This window comes from Antedon bifida, chromosome 1 (assembly GCF_963402885.1).
Source record: "Antedon bifida chromosome 1, ecAntBifi1.1, whole genome shotgun sequence".
In the NCBI taxonomy this organism is placed as follows: domain Eukaryota; kingdom Metazoa; phylum Echinodermata; class Crinoidea; order Comatulida; family Antedonidae; genus Antedon; species Antedon bifida.
In genome coordinates this window covers 25,490,037-25,512,285 of record NC_136226.1, presented here as the reverse complement: position 1 = coordinate 25,512,285, position 22,249 = coordinate 25,490,037, and the positions used below count along the sequence as shown (strand labels likewise).

At 35.0% G+C, this 22,249-nt stretch overlaps 2 protein-coding genes across 2 annotated transcripts; one reads left to right on the top strand and one right to left on the bottom strand.

The window, feature by feature from the left end:
• Positions 1-2,751: 2,751 nt before the first annotated feature.
• LOC144851498 (uncharacterized) lies at positions 2,752-7,388 on the bottom strand. Its single transcript, XM_078709035.1, has 9 exons — positions 7,266-7,388; positions 6,833-6,906; positions 6,530-6,667; positions 6,198-6,336; positions 5,459-5,625; positions 5,127-5,250; positions 4,910-5,015; positions 4,391-4,648; positions 2,752-3,940 (listed from the first exon to the last, which is right to left on the bottom strand). The coding sequence occupies exons 1-9, from the start codon at positions 7,276-7,278 to the stop codon at positions 3,619-3,621; spliced, it is 1,341 nt and encodes a 446-aa protein (XP_078565161.1). The 5' UTR covers positions 7,279-7,388; the 3' UTR covers positions 2,752-3,618.
• Positions 7,389-8,840: 1,452 nt separating this feature from the next.
• On the top strand, positions 8,841-19,596 carry LOC144835568 (uncharacterized). The gene is made up of 10 exons (XM_078690652.1): positions 8,841-9,144; positions 10,967-11,156; positions 11,513-11,640; positions 11,995-13,024; positions 13,534-13,880; positions 14,084-14,114; positions 14,939-15,267; positions 17,157-17,346; positions 17,687-17,817; positions 18,022-19,596. Exons 1-10 carry the CDS (start codon positions 8,845-8,847, stop codon positions 19,099-19,101), a joined length of 3,756 nt encoding a protein of 1,251 aa, XP_078546778.1. The 5' UTR covers positions 8,841-8,844; the 3' UTR covers positions 19,102-19,596.
• The last annotated feature ends 2,653 nt before the right edge of the window (positions 19,597-22,249 follow it).

The following is a 22,249-nucleotide window of genomic DNA, read 5'->3' as shown; positions in this document are numbered from 1 at the left end:
TATATTCTGATACGTTACCACAAGCCTCGGATACTGTAACGCTATATGCTGATACGTTACCACCAGCCTCGAATACGATAACGCTATATTCTGATACGTTGCCACCAGCCTCGAATACGATAACGCTATATGCTGATACGTTGCCACCAGCCTCGGATACGGTAACGCTATATTCTGATACGATGCCACCAGCCTCTGATACGGTAACGCTATATTCTGATACGTTACCACCAGCCTCGGATACGGTAACGCTATATTCTGATACGTTGCCACCAGCCTCGGATACGGTAACGCTATATTCTGATACTTTACCACCAGCCTCGGATACGGTAACGCCAGTTTCTAATATGGTAACGCTATATTCTGATACGTTACCACCAGTCTCGGATACGATAACGCTATATTCTAATACGTTACCACCAGTCTCGGATACGATAACGCTATATTCTGATACGTTACCACCAGTCTCGGATACGATAACGCTATATTCTGATACGTTACCACCAGTCTCGGATACGATAACGCTATATTCTGATACGTTGCCACCAGCCTCGAATACGATAACGCTATATGCTGATACGTTACCACCAACCTCGGATACGGTAACGCTATATTCTGATACGTTGCCACCAGCCTCGAATACGATAACGCTATATGCTGATACGTTACCACCAACCTCGGATACGGTAACGCTATATGCTGATACGTTACCACCAACCTCGGATACGGTAACGCTATATTCTGATACGTTACCACCAACCTCGGATACGGTAACGCTATATTCTGATACGTTGCCACTAGCCTCGGTAACGCTATATTCTGATATGTTACCACCAGCCTCGGATACGATAACGCTATATGCTGATACGTTACCACCAACCTCGGATACGGTAACGCTATATTCTGATACGTTGCCACTAGCCTCGGTAACGCTATATTCTGATATGTTACCACCAGCCTCCGATACGGTAACGCTAGTTTCTAATACCAATACTGTAACCGATATTGATAGGATGACGCCATACCCGTATATATTGGCGCATTACGCATTTGAAGGTAACGTGGATGACATGTCTAGAAACGAGCGTCATGGTGTCATTGCTGGCGAAGAGCTGACATATGCACAAGGTGTAAATGGAAGAGCTGCTCTGTTCAATGGAAATCAAATAGTCATTATTCAAGATTTTCAGCACTTCAGTTTTGGTTCAAACTTCAGTGTTAGTTTCTGGTTAAAAATTAACGATAACGGAAATAATTTCTATGGTATAATAAACAACGGTTTTCATACGAAAGGTGAATTCGAAATACGAAAAGCAAGATCTGAATCTGTTATCAGAGGTAAAATGTTTTCTGGAGGAAACAGTTTTTTGTTTGACGCTACATACACAAACGATATCTGGCATCATGTTGCTATGACCTACAACGGTAGTACAATACAGTTTTATTTAGATGCACAGTTAAAAGGTGAATCCAATTGTTGTTCTGGACCCATCCCGACAGTAAACCACCCGATTTATATTGGAGGATATGAAGACAGGTGGGAAAATGCATACCAAGGATTGATTGACGAAGTAAAACTGTTTGGTAAAGCTTTATCTGTTGCTGATATAAACGAGGAAATGTCATTTGCAAATTAAATGATAAATGTCACTCCTTAAGCAACTTTAAATATTATTAATTAATCATATTGCACATTATACCAAATAACTGATTTAAATGGAAACACTCTTTTGTATCCAACAATGTTTTATACAGCGCATCGGGAGCCATATATACTGTATACGAATGGATTTAATAAAAGTTTCATTTCGTTAAAATATTCCAATACCGGTAACATTTAAATTTCGAAAATTGAATATGCATTTCAACAAGACCAAAATATTTGCACAATGATTACTAGACGATGGAAAACACTGTGTGTCATGTTCACAGATTTCTATGATAATAATAGAAATTCTATGGTAATAATATTTAATGTATTACTTTAGTATTACTTGTTATGTTGATGGGATAGTGTTAAAACCCATTTATACTAGGACGATAACGATCGACGATAAATAAGTATGCATTTTCTTACATAAACAAAAAGAAATCTAAAACCATAACTATAGGATAGCCATCTATGCTGCCTTTGATGAAAATAATATTTTCACACGTCCAATCAAATGACGTAATGATTAGTAAGAGCAATAATATCGTGACGATACAACGATTTTATTTTTATTGACCATGACGTCATTTGATTGGATTAAAAAAAAATATTATTTTGTCTAACATTTTTTTGTACGATGTTGAGCGTTGTTACTGCACACAGTACAACGGTTTCAGGCTTTGCCTTTGTTGTACATCCCAACTCACCCCCCATCCCCCCCCCCCCCCCCCCTTAATCTGCTAAGTTTTTAAGTTGGAAAACGAAGATTGATTTAAAAGGGAACAACCTTTTTTAACAGTACTTGCCCAACCTCAATCATATTTAGTTGCATTAATTTAGGCTATTAATTGAATTTGAGAATGACTACGATGTCCCAATTATGGAGTTGAAATCGTTCCTTTTAAACGTAATTTCTTATTGAATTATATTATTCTCATTGTTATAGAGTTGTATTTCATCGTCACTGTTTAAAAGAAACTATTTTCACGAATTGAATAATTTCATAAAGATGTAAGTAATTACATTAAAATGTTAGATACAAATTACTAATGAGTCTAGTAAAATATTGATGAAATTAAATTGATGTATAAAGACAATTATATGTGTTTTTTATTATTATTGCACGTATGACATCTAACATACAGTTTCCACTCTCCTCTATCTACAGTATTTACATTTTTTTTCAATTAAAAAACAAAATAATTGTTTTAAGACTTGTCAATACGAATACGACCTCGGTTACATATTTAGGCCTACAGGCCCGTGTCGAAAGTCAAAATGCAATATCTAGTACAGTACACCACTAATGTATTATTAATTAATATTATTATTATACAATATTTAAATTCTAATTTGTCTGAATAATGTGGTGGCCCACATCTAGAACTTCAACATTAACATTTTTCACGACTTGTTCCTTGATCATTGTTTTCAGTTTTACTGGAATAGGTCTCTAGCGAGTAAACCCAATGGTTTTGAAATTTATTTTATGAAATTAACAAAAGGTATGATAAGGATTCCTAGTGGTGTGCGTGGGCTTTGCATTCTCACTGATTTTATCATATTTATCTTTTTTTTAATTAATTTTCACCGTTTATTGTTCTGTGCCTGTCAATTTATATATATAAATAAACATATTCAATGATAGCCTCACTATCTCAAAGAATCTATATATCAATTTACGTAAGGCAAAATTTGGTAAATCGCGCGTTACTTCTAGCATTTTTACTCGATGGTACATAAAGTTGGTTTATACTTTCAGTACTGATTTTAACCACCTAATGTAACCCTGTTTACTAATTAAATGTAATTAGATAATTAGTTATTGACAATTAAAACAAATTTAGAATCATGCACTGTCGAATGAATGTCGATGCAGAAAAATTCCCCCACACAATACTGTAATACGAGGATGCTTCACATTTACCTATCTCCTTCTACGATAATATACACAGTGGCATCTATACCTAAATGGGTGTTAAATACGCTCTTTTAATACCGCAGCCACAGCAAAACCTTGCATCTGCCAAAGGGAACATGGTTCCACAGTTGTAACAGAAAGGTGCAGGCGATCCTGTTGCCTCGTCAAAGGATGTCAACACACTCGGGCTAGAGTGTTCTTTCAGCACTCTACCATCATTTTGTTGTCCTCTTGGGGAGGTAGGAGGACGAGGGGATAATCCATTTTGCATAGTAGGTTGTAGTTTAGCGGATGACATGCTTCTTGGGCTCCTTCCTCTTTGGTTGAGGCCGCCATTTTGTACACCATTGAGATCTAATGTAGTTGTTCTATAAACAATATGAAAAATGCTAATAATTTCTATAATAAAACTGGAACCAATATCAATAATGCATATATAAATGAAAGAATAATTGCACACGCAGACAAAAACTCTTAAATACATAAAAAACAAAATTCCACACAACTTTACTAAGAAAGGTTTCAGGTACAAAAAAACAATATACTCAAGGAGGTAGGAGATATATGGAACAATTTTCATGTTGAATTGAGAACTGAGACTTATTTATTAATAACTAAGTCTCTGCTGTGTTTGTAACAATGTATAACGTTGTATGCAGGGCTTCAAAGAAAACCAGTTGGCTACTCTGGGTAAAGAAATGTAATAATAATATTATTATTAATAATAATAAGATTTCAGTACTAGTATATCAAAATATCAATATTTCCTCCTCATCATTATTGTATAAACAAAGTAATAAAATAATGATAACACTAACGTTTCATGCATAGACGTATCTCTTGCACCGCCAACACTGATTGGTTGATTTCTGCTCATACTACGAAGCTGACTTGCTTTTGTCGTTCGAAATGAGCCTTGGCTTCCATACCTGCTCCTATCATCTCCATTTTCTTGACCGTGGTTCATACCCCTGTTACCACTACCAACTGATGAATATGTTGGAGGATCATGAGAGGGGTATCCAGACCTAGGTGCTGATGTTTTGTAGCTGTCACTACTGCTAGTATCAGCGAATCTGTAAATGTATAAATAGTTATGTGTTGACAGAGCCATATGTGTTAACCTCTCCAATACACAATTTTAACAACTATTCAAAAACAAAAGCTGTAGTGTGTATTAAGCTCTGTCTACACTATCAAACTCTATGTGACAAAGAAATGTGATGTGCCCATATATGGACACGATGATGTCATATCACAACCATATTTCAGCAAATCACACTTTTGTCAAACTAGTGTAGACAGAGCTTTAGATATAAAATAATTATTTTACAAACCTGACATGTTGATTCAATTTAGCACTTTTGGGTCTCAATGTTTTTTTGCCAAGCGTTTGACTTCCACTGGAAGAGTAATTACTTTTTGGACGACTGGCAAATGAACCTTAAACATTAAAATTAAATAATGATAGATTAAATTTTTTGTAGAGGGGAAAAAAGTAGAGAAATTAGCAATGTATGTGTTAAGGGAGGAGAAACTAGAGATAAAGCTTACTTCGACCAAATCCAATGTTTGTTCGACTTCGTTCCTGCATTGGCCGAAAATTATCATCTTCAAAGTTGCGTCCTGAATAAGCTACACCCCCATTTGGCTTCCTCCGTACTACATTGCTATCATACTATATAACAGAAATAATTGATGGACAGTTCATTATTATGATTCCTTCAATATGAATAATACCATGTTCAAACTAAAAAACTCAAGACTCTACTCAAGATGTTAATCACTTTTAGAAGAAAAATAAAAAGAGAAGATGTTATTTTCTCCAGTATTTTACCTTTTAAGGTTTTTTTTGTTTAAATCAAGTCAAATAAAATGTTTCTTACAGATTTTCTTATTCCAGTTGAGCTATATCCTACATCAGCAACAGCAGTTTTGTGGAGTGGTTTAACAGGGGCACCGAACGTCTTTGATCGTGTTGCACAAAACGGAATGTGTCTTTCACCAGCCTTTTGATTATACCGTCGACTACAATGAGGACACTGAATATAATCTAAAAATAGCAACAAATAAAAACTATGACATTAGATTGATAAAACACTTTAATTTACGAAAATGTTTTTTTCCATTTAGCAATGAACTTCATAATTGGCCCATTTTATTTCCAAATAAGGTGCCAAATGTAGTGGTTAATATGCTTTCCAATCCCAAGGTCCATGGTTCAATCCTGACCTAGTGCCTGGGTTGTAACTCATGACTCTTTCAACTCCACTCCCTAAGCCTCAAATGAGACTTATATAAAATACTTATAAAATAGTTTATCCACCCTGTAATTGGTGAGTTATGGTGGATGCATATGAAATTTTAAAAATATATAAACTTTTATATTAACAATCACACAGTTACTTATTTATTTAAGAGTATTAACATCCCTAAATCATACATGTCAACTTTCAGATAGGGTCATATTTAAAATCAACACGAACATATCATTTAAACAACTTTAGGGACCTACATTCTATCAAATTCAGGAGGTCAACACGCACACAATAAACTAAAAAGAGAGTAAACCTTTGTTTCATCTTAACAAAACTAAATGTAGCAGCACTCAAGAATTAGGAGTACCTGGATTGATTGATGGTGGTGGAGGGGGTGGTAGTGGACCTCCGGTCTTCAACGCTTTACTGACTTGGCGTGCAGAACGGATTGAGTTGATAAAATCAAGATGTTGCTCTCTCCAATTGGTGATTTTCACTGGGTTGCTCTGTAATAGAAAAATGAACGATTTATCAATGTAAAACAGTAGGATAAGAAGAAAAATATTACGACATAGGAATGCTTAGAGTGTTCCAAAAAGGAAATAGGTAGACTCCTAGGCTGTTAGATAAAGACTATGACCACATTGCTCCTACAGAGTAGATAATTAATTGGTGTACAAACTATACACCTGGTCTTACCTTGACTACAACTGGCTGAGTTTTTTTAGCTTTAGTTAAAGGTACATCACTATCAATAGCTCTCTGTTTAGCAGAATTAAACACCTTTCTGCTCTTGGACTTATTTTCTACCTTTTTACATATTCTCTGATGCTTTTGCTGTAAAGAAAACAATAACATTATTTATAAAGGTTAACAGTGTACTTTCTTCTCCATGGGTGGACGTGGCTGAGGAGCATGTGTAGATGGTTCACTGATTGGCTGGGAAATTGTGACCATCATTTTTATGCCAAAGCTGATATTTCTATAATATTATAATCTTACCAATGTTTCAGGGTTAAATGTGCGTCCACAACAAGAGCATGCCTGAAGATCATTTGTGGTTGTACCCGAGAATGCTGGAAATAAAATTAAATGACATTATTAAAAACATTAGAGATCTAGACTGGTTACTTTTATAAAAAAATTGGAATTTAAATTGTAATTATATTCAAATTGGAATGAAGGGATGATTAGTAAGCTATCTATGTTCTATGGATATGTGTAGGCCCTAGCCTAGCCTATTTGTATTCCAGTATTTGTTATGGTTGTTTTATAATTTGATCAGTAAATTAAATAAGCCTGTGCTTTAGTAGCCCATTCAATTGAGCTTCTGTCTGGTCCAATCAAAAGCCTGTGCGCCTCACTAAGCACCTAGTTATAGCCTAAGACTAAGTTTGATGTTGGGAAGGTAAAACAGGTTAAGCTTTTGTCTTACCGTTATAATCCATGATTTAGCCGTAGTAGCATACGGTTACATGTTGAAGACCAATGTAGTTTTAACTTCCATGTACTTCTACATTGTTGGCCTTTTTTATTAACAGAGCCACTTGAATCATTAATGCCTTTTTACAGCGACTGAAATAATATTGTGTGTATTGTTGCGGCGGTGGTGGTAGCAACAATTGTTTATTTATCAGATACGCATGACTGGTTTCCGATCACTGTATTCGATCGACCGTTTGTTGCGTATCGGTTGAGTGTTCGACTGGTAAGGGCCTTTAAATGTAATAGAATAATGGTTCCCACTACTTAGTAGGACGCAATACAAGTATGTAAGTGCAATGCAAGTATGTAAGCGTAATGCAAGTAATAAGCGCAACCCAAGTAATTTGACCGATCACAAGCGATGGATTATCCGGACTGTTTGTTATTGGTCAAAATCGCTTGCGTTGCGCTTTCGTCTTTGTGCTGCGTCTATACAGATAACCAAGCTTAACTTGGCATTTGGGAAGTATATATAGGTTTACCCGACTCACATGAATACCATTGTCAACATTTATTACAATAATAACATTATTAATTATAGGCCAAGTAGAATTTTATGTAGTAAGAAGTTGATAATATGCCAAAATGTTCGTGATCTATTTGAGGCATAATCTCACTTCCTTAAAATACCCGCTTTTGGGTTACACTGTACTTTTAAAATTAAAAACCAATAAAACACCAAATCAAGTCAACTGAATAATATTATGTAAGACATAGGCCTACTACGTAATACAATTTGCATTGTTTGTGAAGTAGTATTCCTTGACCTTTTAAACTTATACGATCTATATAATAGTAGAGGATGTTTTTGTATACACAATCGTATGCTTCCGTTAAAGATGTATTGTCCCTTGAAACACAAAAAAATGAAGGTCAAAATATTCTAAATTTAAATTGGCCATATTAAAGTAATATTAAAGTTATTCACTTTAAGTCGAAAATTCAAGCCAAAAGCAACAAGTTTACGTAATTAACAGGTAAATTAGATTGATTACATTTCGTCTGGAAAATCGTCGCGAGCGAAAGTAAACAAAGATTTCAAACCACGAGTACGCATTATGCATATGCTAATTAGGATTGTTTACAACTCGTCACGGTTGAGAAGGTATTTTCACACAGATCGTGAGGAAGTTTTATGATTATGCATACAGAGTAGCCAAACAAGCGCGTTTCATTATGGGATATGTTTTGATCGAAAACTTTGTCTGGAAGTCAAAGTTATTTTTTAAACAAAAAAACGTCTGTATTTCAGTTAAATGATTTTTTTTTCGACAAATTTTTGGTGATAGTTAATAACTATTATGATACTTTAAAATGACCCACCTTTTTTCGAAATCTGTTATTTTTTATTTTTTTGGAATTAGTCAAAGGGACAGTACATCTTTAACCTCGACTGGAAATAAAAGCATTAGAACCATCAAAAGCGACCAATAATACTTCCGTGTTTACGTTACGTCATCAAATTTCCTTCTAAAACTGTGTTTATCGTTCTACTTAATTCATATGTCATTTTGGAATAGCATTCTAAGATGAAGTATCCAATTAGAATGTTTATTGCCGCCATATTGTTTATGTTTTTATCAACATTTGAAGTGTCATGTTCATCATCACCGATTGTTCAAACAAAATATGGAAGAGTTAAGGGATTTCAGACAGATGAAGCCAACATGTTCTATGGTATCCCGTACGCCGCTCCTCCAATTGGCTGGAGACGTTGGCGATCACCAGAAGAGCCTCATTCATGGGATCCTTTTATTTTTCCAGCTGTTTATCGGTCACCTGGCTGCCCTCAGACATGCGATGAACCACCGAATGCCTGTCCTGAAACTGTAAGTAGGCCTACCAATTACTAAACAAAATATGGAAGAGTTAGGAAAGACAGATTTTCTCCGATGACTTGAACCTAAAAAGCAGCCAACCAACCAAGATGGAAATAGACCATGGAGAAAGTTAAGTTCACTGACAGTGGTAATGTCAGTGGTGTAAAAATATTCATGGCTTACTCAGATATTGTAATGTAGGCCTAATAATACATAGTATTGGGTTAGTAGTAATTTTTGTTAAAGAAGAATTCGTAATAATCTGCGCAATATATGGGAACAACGTTAAGTTTCTCAGAATGAAACTCATGCCATTTTTCAAAATAAGTTTGCTGTAAGGCGTTCATTTGCTGTTTCTGTGTCGAAATGTTCAGATTCTTTTTTTCAATTTTTCCAATTTTACAGATATATATATATATATTATAGAATATATGACTCTGTTTAAAAAAATCTATTCCGATCTCAAACTGTTTCTAGGTGATTTGTATATCGCGACACTGAACAACAGAGAACAATATGGAGATCAGCGCAAATTGTAAAAATTGAAACTGATCTTTAAAATGTCTTTTAAATGCTGTACCGTACCCACCACGTACGTACAATGCTGTCACATTGACCAAGTTCATCGTAAACTTGTTAGGTCATGGGGTGGTCATTACGAATACAACTACCGGATAACAATGGTTTATTTTGGTTACAAGTGAAACAAGGCCACAGGAAAACTTAATCAATTAAATTCAAACTAAATAGACAATTATAAAATATGTGCCAAGAAAACGTCTTATTGAAATGTGTATTGCGTTATCGCCTCAAATAAATCACGAATCTGATCGGACCATCGTTCCCAGCATTTGATGTGATTATACAGGCCTACACAATCGATTCCGGATCTCGGTGGTTTATTTTGATTTAATCGGAAGTTTCAATACCACCGGAAAGTTATACAAAATGGAACTAATAAATGCGTGCCAAGAAATTCACTACCGTACCTTTGAAGTACTTTATAGATTTGGACAATTGACCGACACAGATTTGATATTATCAGAGTTTATCCATTGGAGTCCTGGATATACATTTTACTTTAAAAACCTACTCACCCTCTGCCCTTTAAAGATTGGTTGAACTACAGTAGCTGTATACATCTTGTGTGGCTGATGACATCATCTTAAAAAGATAAATTAATCATTATTGATTTAATTGCATACGGTTTCATTAATTAAATATCTAATTTGAGGAAAATCTATAAATTAGAACTGATGCTTTCTTTAACTAAACAGTACGTTCATTAGATTTCTTCGGATCTGGGATTTAATTCCGTCAGATGTCCAGGGTATAATATGCGTACTTGATGTTAGGCTTTTTTCTGTTAAACTTAAAGAAGTAATCCACGAAAGAAAACTTTAAAGTCTTACGAGACAAAATGGTTGTTTTTTGTTGTTGTATTTAATCCAGTTTAATATTTTTATTATGATCTTATATGAGTATTATATTTGATCTGATTTGAAACAAGCAATGCTTGGTCTTAACCAATTTATTTAAAACATTTGTAATGGTGTGTCACTGCAGGCTGGGACGTCCCATCGAAAGCGATTGAGTTCGCTGTAGGAGTCCCCCGCCCCCGGGTCTAGCATGTGTGATGTATGTGTTATTATTTGTTTGGTAAAATCCGGAATAAATTGAATTGAATTATCCTATAAACAAGAATAACATCAGTCTGTAGGCCTATACAACAATTATTATGTTTTATTATTCTAGTTTGTAATCTTGTTTACAGTTTGTTAGAAGATTTGGAAAACAAAATTATAATAAAAACAGTTTTTTCCTGCTTTAGTTTAGTGAAGATTGCCTGTATTTGAACATATTTAGTCCACTTAACACCGACGCGACTTCTGGATTCCCCGTGATGGTGTTCATACACGGAGGAAGCTTTCTTGATGGTGGAATAGGTGCAAGGATTTATGACGGCAGATTCATAGCAAATATGACAGAAACCATTGTAGTGACAATTGCTTATCGACTTGGTGAGTAAAAAAAAAGGATCTTGGCAGATTATATTGGACAATAAATCACAGACGTTACGTAACATGTTTACTTAATTAATAAGGAAGAAAACTGCATTTGTAAACATTATCAAAATGCGATAAAAGATATTCTTATAATACTTCTTTTGGCGGAAATGCATATACAACATTGAGTTGTCCATAGAAGACGGACTGATGCAATTTGATCGAAACGTTTTGAAAGTTTTAGAAAGTCTTGTCGCGACCTTTATGATAGAAACTGAAACATATTTCTGGCTAAATGATTACGAATTGTACGTATTTGTAAGATTGCAAACCTTCCTTGTAACAAAACATTGTTTCTATTTCTTACACAGGAGCACTCGGCTTCCTCGTCGTTCAAGGAGATGATCCAATAGAAGGAAACTTCGGGTTTCTGGATCAGCAATTTGCTTTGCAGTTTGTACAAGAAAATATCAAGCAATTTGGTGGAGATCCAGATAGAGTATGTTTGAAAATAATTGTTGTTATTTTTGTAAAATAGAAATTGTCTTTTTTCTTAATTGATGAAAGTTAAGCCCATTCTTGAACTAATACTTTCATATATAAGACCTTGATAAAAAGGAAGAACTTATTTAAAAGTTATAAAATATCTAAGATAAATAAGAAAAAATGTTTACAGTACGGTGTTATTGGAATTTTAGCTATCTGGTGGTAAGACATTTGTAACCAACTCTATCGACTTTTAGTTCATCATAATGAAATTAAAATTATAAGCTTATTGGAATTACTGAATGCGTCAAATTTGTTAATAAATAAGGAAACAATATTTTAGAACGAACGTTTAATCGTTTTTCAGGTGACGTTGTTTGGTCAGAGTGCTGGTGGGCAATCAGTCGGTCTTCATCTAATCTCCAATTCCAGTAGCCATCTCTTTGATCGTGCCATCGTCGAGAGTAATCCATTTACTCTTCCATACAGGAAACACACTGGTGCTCTCTTACTTGGAGACTTCTTTGCTTTGTACCTTAACTGTAGTCTGAGAGATATTGATTGTATGAGACATTCTTCAGCAAACGATATCCTTCAAGCCCAAGATAAAGCTTCACTGAAGTTCATCGACCCAGTTCATTTGCTGCAACTAGTTGAAGCATGGGGTCCAACTATTGGAGGTGAACTGATTGCTATGCACCCGATAAAGGCATTCCAGAGTGGTCAGTTTCAGCATAAACCAGTAATAATAGGATCTTTGACCGAAGAAGGTAGAATATTTGTCTATGAAGCTTTGAGTAGTAGAGTGTCTTTCACTGAATATCTAGAATTAGTGCTTTCTATTTTCCGTGAAGATGCGTATCGTGTTTTGCTTGAATACCCACCGAACCTACTAAAACTAGATCAACGCGACCTACTAAGTAAGCTTGTTACTGACTACATATTTACATGTTCGACGAGAAACATTACAAGAGGGATTGTAAGCCACGGAATGCCAAATATCTACAAGTACGTCTTCGATCATGCACTTTCTTTCAGCGAAGCTTGGGGAAAATTCACTTTCTGTCGAGGACACGTCTGCCATTCGTCCGAATTGCCATTTGTTTTCCATGACGCAACACTCGCAGGTTACAAATACACACACGCTGAATTAAGCCTGGCAAACTCCATGGTATATTATTGGGCAAATTTTGCTCATAATGCTAATCCGAACCAAGAAGAAGATGTAAACAAAACTAAAAAGTACCTGAAAAAGTGGCCCGTATTTTCAGCAAAAAGAAATTGGCCATTTATGCGTTTCAAAACACCATGGAGCGTTGTGAATAGAGATTTCCAAAATGCAATATGTGATTTCTGGGACAAAATAGGTTATGAGGCAATTCATTTGCTTAGGTATTGATGTCATACAATCATAAAGCAATAGATTATTATTATTATTATTATTTAGCTTACCGAATACAAAATTTAACACAAATATTTTCCAGTACACTAGCCGATTATCTTTATAGTATCTAGGCAAATGCATATCAATTCAATTCTTTTTCAGAGACTGCGTGACAATAACTTTATTACTGATTATAAGCAAATACTAAAGTGTACAAATGATCACAATTTTACACCCCATAATGCACCAGTGTATTAAACCCCCATGTATAAACCAAAATAATCATGAGTTGCATGTAAATAAATATTTTTTAAGTAATCCTATGACCGTAATATGAGTCGTGTTTAATCGGGCCATAAATACCCGTTTTATGAAATGAATAATAACTTCTTCTGCACGCGCACATTTCAAACTATTATGGATTTAAACAACTATGAATGTTAACCAGCAGATTTCGCCAAATCTTTAATATACTTTTATTATCGAGCTGGTCTCTGATCATACTTACAAACTCATACTTAGTCAAAGTCGCTGCTATGCCCACACAGGTCATCATGTTAGCTGTATTTGGTTTTCTTTTAACTTGCTTACTTTCTGAGGCTCACGCGAAGAGTGTTAGAAACGTCGCTACCTGCAGTCAGAAATACACGGACCCCGTTTACACGAAGTATGGTACGTTACAAGGGATACTATCAAGTCGTGCGAGGGTGTTCTACGGAATTCCATATGCGATGCCACCGGTTGGGAAGAGGCGATGGAAGGCTCCAGTGGAACCTCTTTCGATCGCAAGCAACAATTTCTTGAGTATTACTCAGCCTCAAGGGTGCCCACAAGTTTGTGGAGATCCAGTAGGAACCTGTCCAGAAGTGGTAAATGTTTCCTTATATTTTATTGTAATCTATTTAAGGATTGTCTATAGGCTTCGGCTATAATCGATTAAATTAATTTTTCTTTTGGTACATAAGTTGGGGACCCCTCATGAAACGTCATAAAATAAACATAAATATTCACTGATATCCATAAGGTGTGACGTAATTGAGCTAACTACAATTCGCTCATGCCGTCTGTGTAGTCGAGTGGATTTATGGAATTTACATGTCGATGTATGGGGTTCGAATCCCATGAGCAACTTATTTTTACTTTATAGTTTAGAGGGTTATGTTTAGTTATATTTAGGAAGTATTTCTTTCACATAAGGGGTCCCAACTTATATACGAAAAAAAATCGCGACCCGGACGTGGCAGGTCAAACTACTTCTAGTTCAGACCTATACGAGTACGATCGAAACCATAAATCCGTAGGTCTGAACAGGTCCTTAAAACTTGTTCAATGTTCAACTGGAAACATTACAAGAGGTATGCCACATATTCATTCATACGATGTTATTCCTTTCGGGGATACGGGCGTTTTCATTTCCATGATGCAACACTCACATGCAATTTATTGTTTAAGTATTGATATTATACAATTATCATAGAGAACAACAATGCATTACAGCTTTTCGAATACAATCACAAGCTGAAACACACAAATTATCCAATACAGTTTTTGGTGACTCCAGTTTATTTATAGTTGTTTCGGATTCCTCATTCAAAATTATTTGTCCTGACGAAACTACTTTGGCTTCTGCTTTCTGATCTATTCCTGCTTATCTTGTCGCTGTAACTACGGTACAGCACCTTATGTAATCACCCAGCTTGAGTTGTGAATAAAATATTCAATCAGGGCCACCTGCTAACAAAATACCAGTTCAATAGCTTTATTCAACATGCGCGCACACACACTGATCAGTAGGATGAATTAAAGCATGAATTTTTACCAGCATATTTCACCAAACAACTATTAACACTGCACCGGTCTATTATGATCGATTATGTCTATGGTAATATTTAAAATTGTCATTGAAGTCATCGCTGCCGTACTTAAGTCATCATGTTAGCGGTTGTGGGTTTTCTTTTAACCTGCCTACTTTTCGATGCCCATGCGAAGAGTCTAGGAAACGTCGCAGGGTCTGCTACCTGCAGTCAGAAATACACGGACCCCGTTTACACGAAGTATGGAACGTTACAAGGGATACTATCAAGTCGTACGAGGGTGTTCTACGGTATTCCATATGCGATGCCACCGGTTGGGAAGAGGCGATGGAAGGCTCCAGTGGAACCTCTTTCAATTGGAAGCAACACTTTCTTGAGTATTACTCAGCCTCCAGGGTGCCCACAAATTTGTGACGATCCAATGGGAACCTGTCCAGAAGTGGTAAATTATTACATTCATTTACTAATATCAATGAACTGGCCTCCTGTGCTAGATTTTCGTTACGTGTTATTTTGTTAATGTACAGAATAATATACTATTTTTAGGATTCCTAATAACCAAGTAAGTATTAAATAAATATATATTCGTATACAAACAATGTAACAACTAAAACAAGAGCAACAGTGTATTATTATAAATTACTTAATCAATCACAGGCCTCTGTATACAAACACTGATCAAATATAAATTGTATATTAAAATGAAACCTATTATGTTTGAGTATAATAGAACACCACATTGTACAATAGCATATAACAGATTTCATAGCGCAATCTAAAACAATAATAACATGTAGGCCTTATGTAACAAAACTGAAATGTCATGCCTAAAAAGTATAAATAAATAACAATAATATAATATAATAAAAAGGACTCTATTGTTATATTCCATATTAACATAATTAGTATTCTATATAACAAAATAATCCTTGGGTAGATTAATTTACGTTTACAAAATATTAATACGTATCACCACAATAGCCATACATGAATCAAACATGCAGGTACCGTACCATCATCTTTTTGTTTGATGTGTTTACAACTATACAGCTACATTATAGGAATAGGATGTTTGGCTTGGTATTTCTAATGTGGATAATGATTACTTAAATCCTACTATTCTCTATGCAAAATATTTTATTTATTCTTGTAGAAGCCGTAAGATGAATCCAAGTAAGAAATATTTCTTACAAAAAACGCTGCTCGCTTATTGGCGTAACAGTTTTAAAGATATATTTTATTGCTAAGGTCAAGTCTGGGGTCACTTCATCATGCCTAGATAATTATGAAGTATCCTATTACAAACAAAAACTTTAATAGACTGTTTTGATAATAATTCAATGATTATCTGACAGCGAATTACAGTACTATAGTCAAATAGGACTCATAAATACCAGAAATGCTTTGGGATTTGTAATTTTAGCATGACATGTTCTAATAGACTCTTTTTCCAGACGTTTTTTTGGTCCAGCAGCTGGGACCTATAAATTATAGTCGAGTTTCCATTTTAGCAAAAACGTCAGTGTCTAGTACTATAACTGCTGCTTGCTTTCAGCTAACAAATGAGTCATCTCTTGTGACGTAGCGGGCTAGAGCAGCAGCGTGAAAATGCTCTAAAATTCGAGAAATTGATCGAACAACATATTGCTTTTCCAAAAAATGGAACTTCTTAAATCTTGATTAGTTGACAATAATCATATTAAGTTTGAATTGACAGAGTGGTTTTATTTGTTTGATTTATTATTATATATTTTTTTTTTTTTTTTTTGGTGGTGGGTGGGGGGGGGGGGGGGTATGTTACTTTTGACATTTATGTATTGTATTGTTATAGAAGTATTACATTTAAAAAAAAGTAAAACAAAACTATACAGTTAATTCAAATTCATTTAAATTCAAAAAGTTGTAAATGCTGTTAAATTGAGATGTAGCATATGGTATTATTGTATTCGTAAAATGCTGAATTTATTATTGAATAAATTCATCTGAATTTTTTTTAATGATTTATTACAATAATCATGATATTCCCTAAAATTGAAACGATTTCCAATTAGAACGGCGTAAATGGCAACAACCACAACCGAAATAAACTAAAGCTCTGTCTACACTATTAAACTTTATGTGATGTGCCTATGGACACGATGACGTCATATCACCACCATATTTGGGCACATCACACTTTTTTTGTCAATCTAGTTTAATAGTATATGTAGACGGATCTTAAGAAGTTCATGGAAATAGCAACAAAAAAAACATCTAAGAAAAAAATACAATCAAAACAAGATTGAAAGAAAAAGTTGTATGCTACAACGTTCTAATAATTTATATTTTCAGTACAATGAAGATTGTTTGTATTTAAACATATTTACTCCACTGGACACGAATAAAAACTCAAATCTGCCTGTAATGATATTTGTTCACGGTGGTAACTTCGACCACGGTGGAGCAGCAACTCCACTCTACGACGGCCAGCATTTAGCAAATACAACAAACACAATCTTGGTAGTTATGAATTACAGAGTGGGTAAGTATGTCTTGAGAACCCACCCATATTACCGTATCATGCAGCGTATGATACATTTGTATTTAGTAGGCCTACGTCCCACTGGCAATTACTGTATCTATATACGGTTCTTTCTTGCTATTGCTTTTTAAAAATAACAACAGTAGGAACCCCCTCCTTTGGACACCCTGTTCATGGAATGAACGAATGGCAATATATGTTTTTATACTGCACCCACTAATCAGAGGACACCTCTATTAAGGGGACACTTTTTTTGGGTCACGAGGGTGTCTCCCTAATGTAGTTCTACTGTAATGAAATTGATAAGCTTACCATACAAAACAAGATTTTCTCAATGCAGGTGCCCTTGGATTTTTGGTGGCTGATGGTGAAGAGGAAAGTCTGGATGGAAACTTCGCTATTTTGGACCAACGATTGGCATTTAAATACGTACAAGAAAATATCGCTGCATTTGGTGGCAATCCAAACTCGGTAAATATTTTTATTTTGAAGAGTAGGCCTATAATCATTATTATCGATATGCTGAATGCAGTTGTTTCTTGTTCACACGAGCAGTTTTCCTTGAGGTAAATGTCGCCCTCTAAAAAGTTTACTTTGGATGCAGACCTTTTACATTTACCTTTAATGGCATAGACATGTTATATTAATATAAAAAAAATAATTATCTTCTAATAGGTGACGCTTTTCGGTCAAAGTGCAGGGGCACAGTCAGTCGCCATACATATGACATCATCAGGTAGTGCCAGCCTCTTTCAACGTTCGATTATGCAGAGTAACCCATTCACATTACCGTATCGTGATCGGGTTAGTTCCGTAGAGATTGGAGCTCTTTTAGCTGAAAGTCTGGGTTGCGGCTCTGGTGACATTACATGCCTACGCTCTCGTTCAGCCGACGAGGTTTTGAAAGCACAGCTTCAGGTAGCCACTATGGTTGATTACGATGATCTACTTCAGAATTTTGAATACTGGGGTCCAATCATCGACGGCACTGAGATTCCCATGCATCCTCTCGAAGCATACGCTCAGAAAAGTTTCCAAGACAAACCAATGATAATGGGTACCATGAGTGAGGATGCTCTGCCTTACGTGTACACCTTAATGTCAGAACCTGTGTCCGCAGCTCTGGCAAGCACAGTCATTATTGCTCTGTTTGGTCTTATTGATGGGATAAAACTCACAGACACGTACTCGCTTGGACTACTCGATGACGATTCACGCGATGTTCTGAGTGATATGTTTACCGACATGATGTTCGCCTGTTCAACGCGATACGCGTCAACTTCTGCTCAACAAAACGGACAATCCGCCATTTATCTCTACGAATTCGCTCATGCACTTTCTTTCGAAGAAGCATGGGGCGAAGACATGTCATTTTGCTATGGGCGTGTCTGTCACGGAGGTGATCTACCGTTTATATTTCAAAATGCTAATTACTTGGGTTATGAATACACACCCGAAGAACAGCTTCTGTCGGATAGTATGGTGTATTACTGGACCAACTTCGCTCATACCGGAGATCCAAATGAGATTGGGGAGTTGTCAACTGTCAAATACAATCCAATTTACACCGAGTGGCCTTTATTTAACACAGATGATGAACTGGCTCAACTGCGTTTAGACACCCCAGTAAACGTTCAACTAACTAATTACAAAACTGATGAATGTGATCTATTTGATTCTATAGGCTACGATAACACATATAGTTTAAGTATTGAACTTTTTAATGAAGCTCTTGGGACAGGCAATACAGAATAATTATTAAATTAAAGTTTTTCTTGTTTTATATTTAATGAGCTGTAGGTAAAATAAATAGTCAATACTATTGAACAACCATTAGGACATCATAATTATTAATCCGTTCAAACGAATTAAATAGACGCCCAAGTACAGTATATAGTGCCATCTAGAACTTTTTCTTTAATAGCACAAACTCGATTGCAAAAAAAGAGCTGATACGCGTCAACCAGCTGTTGATGCCACCAACAGCGGTTGCGTTAGTTTTATACGTGTCGTGCGTTGCCACGAAGTAACAAAATAAACTAGCATTTTAATTGTATTAGGTTAGGCCTACATGTCAATTTAATGTTTTACTCTAATAGCCGCCCATACTAAGTTCTTTTGAATATAATGTAGGCCTAGAATCAAAGTACCGTATATTATTATAGAAAGTAAGAAAATGGGGAAAACTATATCATTAAAGATAACCAGTTGATAAAAAATATGTTATATAAACATATTTTATGAAATTTATTTTATTTTTTTAGTTTCCTTTCAATGCCATTGTTATTTTTATGCACAAAAAATATTCATAACAGATGATCAATAAACTGTCGTCGGTTCTGAAGTAAGTTTTTCTCAAATTGTAAGCCATGCTAACTTATGGCGATACCCCCGTCTAACAGGTCGGGATAGTATATGTTCTAACGAGGATCCGGCTTAATATTCGTACAAAGAAAACATTTGGTATACATGGCGTGTCATAACTGTACTGAAGAAAAAACAAATATACGCCCGCTGTAAATAGAATAGACTTGTGGCAAATCTAATTAACTTAGGCCTAAATACAATAGGAAAAATCATCATTGTTGATACAGGCCTAGTACAAACCACTATTAATTCAAAAAGGACCGCCAAGTATCTTAAGTAGTATGGTGCATGGTGATTAAACACACCGATACTTAAATTAATGTATCAACTTAATAACTTGATAATTAAAACAACATCTAATTTGAAAGAAATAACGGGTGCTTATCACATTATATGCCTTGTATAACATCCTGGAAGTAACTACAATCACTCAAATCACACGTCTATTGAATAATCAACGAGAATTAAAATAGGAAATATTAGATTTACATTCCTGGGGTAAATAGGCCTTTATGGAACACGAGGTAAATTGGCCTTTATGGAACACGGGGTAAATAGGCCTTTATGGAACACGAACTCAGTTCGGAAATGACTAATTACAAAGATTCTTTTATAGAGGGATCGGAACCTTAACTCGTTACTTATATAGTTTCAATATAAATCCGATCAAGGAATTGGATTAATTTAGCTGTTTTGATACAATATTTAATGACACAGTACTTGTACATATTTCACACTTCTATTTAATGTGTTTTCGCATCTCTCATGTCATGTCATAGCAAATCAACTGCAAGATCTTTGAATGCCAAACTCAAATAACATATATCTAAAATAATTAGGAAAATTCTGCTTTGGACGATTTGGAAAAGAACAGTAATATGTAGGCCTATAGCTAACAATAAATTCCGCAACACCACCAAGAGGCCTAATGTACGTTAGGCCTACCCGTAGCTATTGAATAGTACACTAATGCGGTTCGAATAAAAGGTATTCAAATACAGCGGTACACACGTTGAAAAAATAAAACTCTAAAAAGAAATGAAACAAGTTTTTAAACTTTTATGCGTTATCCATTGGTTTTGTATTTTTGTTCTTTGTTTCTGTAGCCTATGTTGTTTAAAAAATGACTTTTGCCGAATAAAATAAAGCAAATCAAACATCGACGCGCGGTACAAATAAACTTACGATGTCATCAACGAATATTATCTATACCTTTCGTTCAGGTAAAATTATAAAAACACAAGAGGCAGACCTGACAGTGAATACGCATCGGCCAATAGATGTTCATAATTTCCGTATTTCGTTTGTTCTTACATCCGTATGCTTCCAGCAAATTACATCTAGGTTGCCGAGTTCAAACTAGCATAACTTCAACAACAGGTGTATGAAACGCCGCACTACAATTTGCAGTCAAACTTCTTGTCCGGATGCGCAAATTCGCAGGGGAATAAATTCATGTTGCAGTCTTAATTCGCATCTCTCTAAAAGTACAATATCAATTTGAAAACATAGATTTGATTCGTTCTTCGCTAAGTATGTTTATTCAAGATAAAAAATTGTACTCTTATGTATTGGTTTGTCCTTACCATGTTATGTTTGGACTCGATGTGATCTTTTTTTCTACTTTTAAATGTCAAACGACTTATGTGGGATTTTGAACACAATCATTTTGAAAAGAGGTGAGGGCGACCAAACACCATTATTATTAATTCATCATAATTAATTTTGTCACAGACCAAGTGGTCACGAAGCATAAAAAGGGTAGAACGACCGATACCGATGACGAGATCACTTTCTCAATAGAGTTTCGCGCGTAAACCTACGTACTTGGACGGCATTTTCTACTAATGTAATGTAATTCAACATGTATTCGTTTCTATCAATGGTAAAAGCAATACAATAGAAAGAGTGGTAATTTATAATGAGGCAATACAAAAATACCATTAATAGAGGATCTTGCAAGAAGAGATTTCTTGTCACGCAAGACCCATAAACGAAAAGAAAAAAATACATATGTATATAATTATATATATAAAATAAAAAAGGTAATGACAAAAACAGTTTGAAGGTCTAGTTTGAGTACAATGATAATAAATGATTTTTAAGTTTTCTACGAAAAGTTGAGAGAGAGGAAGATTTAACAATAGTAGTATCTAATTGATTCCAAATTAAAGGGCCAGAAACATAAATAAAGTGAGAAGAACTAGTAATCTTACAAGGATTAGTTAACTGAAACTTATGAACAGTACTTCGATTATGACCATGGTTAAAATCAACAGTGTTAAATATGAGAGATGGGAGAAGGAAGATTGTTACTGTATTGCTAACATGCAACCCCGCTTTCCTAAATTATATTTAAGTTTATTAATATTTAGTTTATGTACAATTGTATTTGTCAGTACATTTAATTGGTAGGCCTACTTTAACAGGAGCCAAATAGGCCAATCACATCAAACCTCTCGAGGGTGTTTATCCATTGGTCTCTTTAAATTCAATTTAAAGTAAAGTGTTACTGATGTATTCTTAAAATAAATAT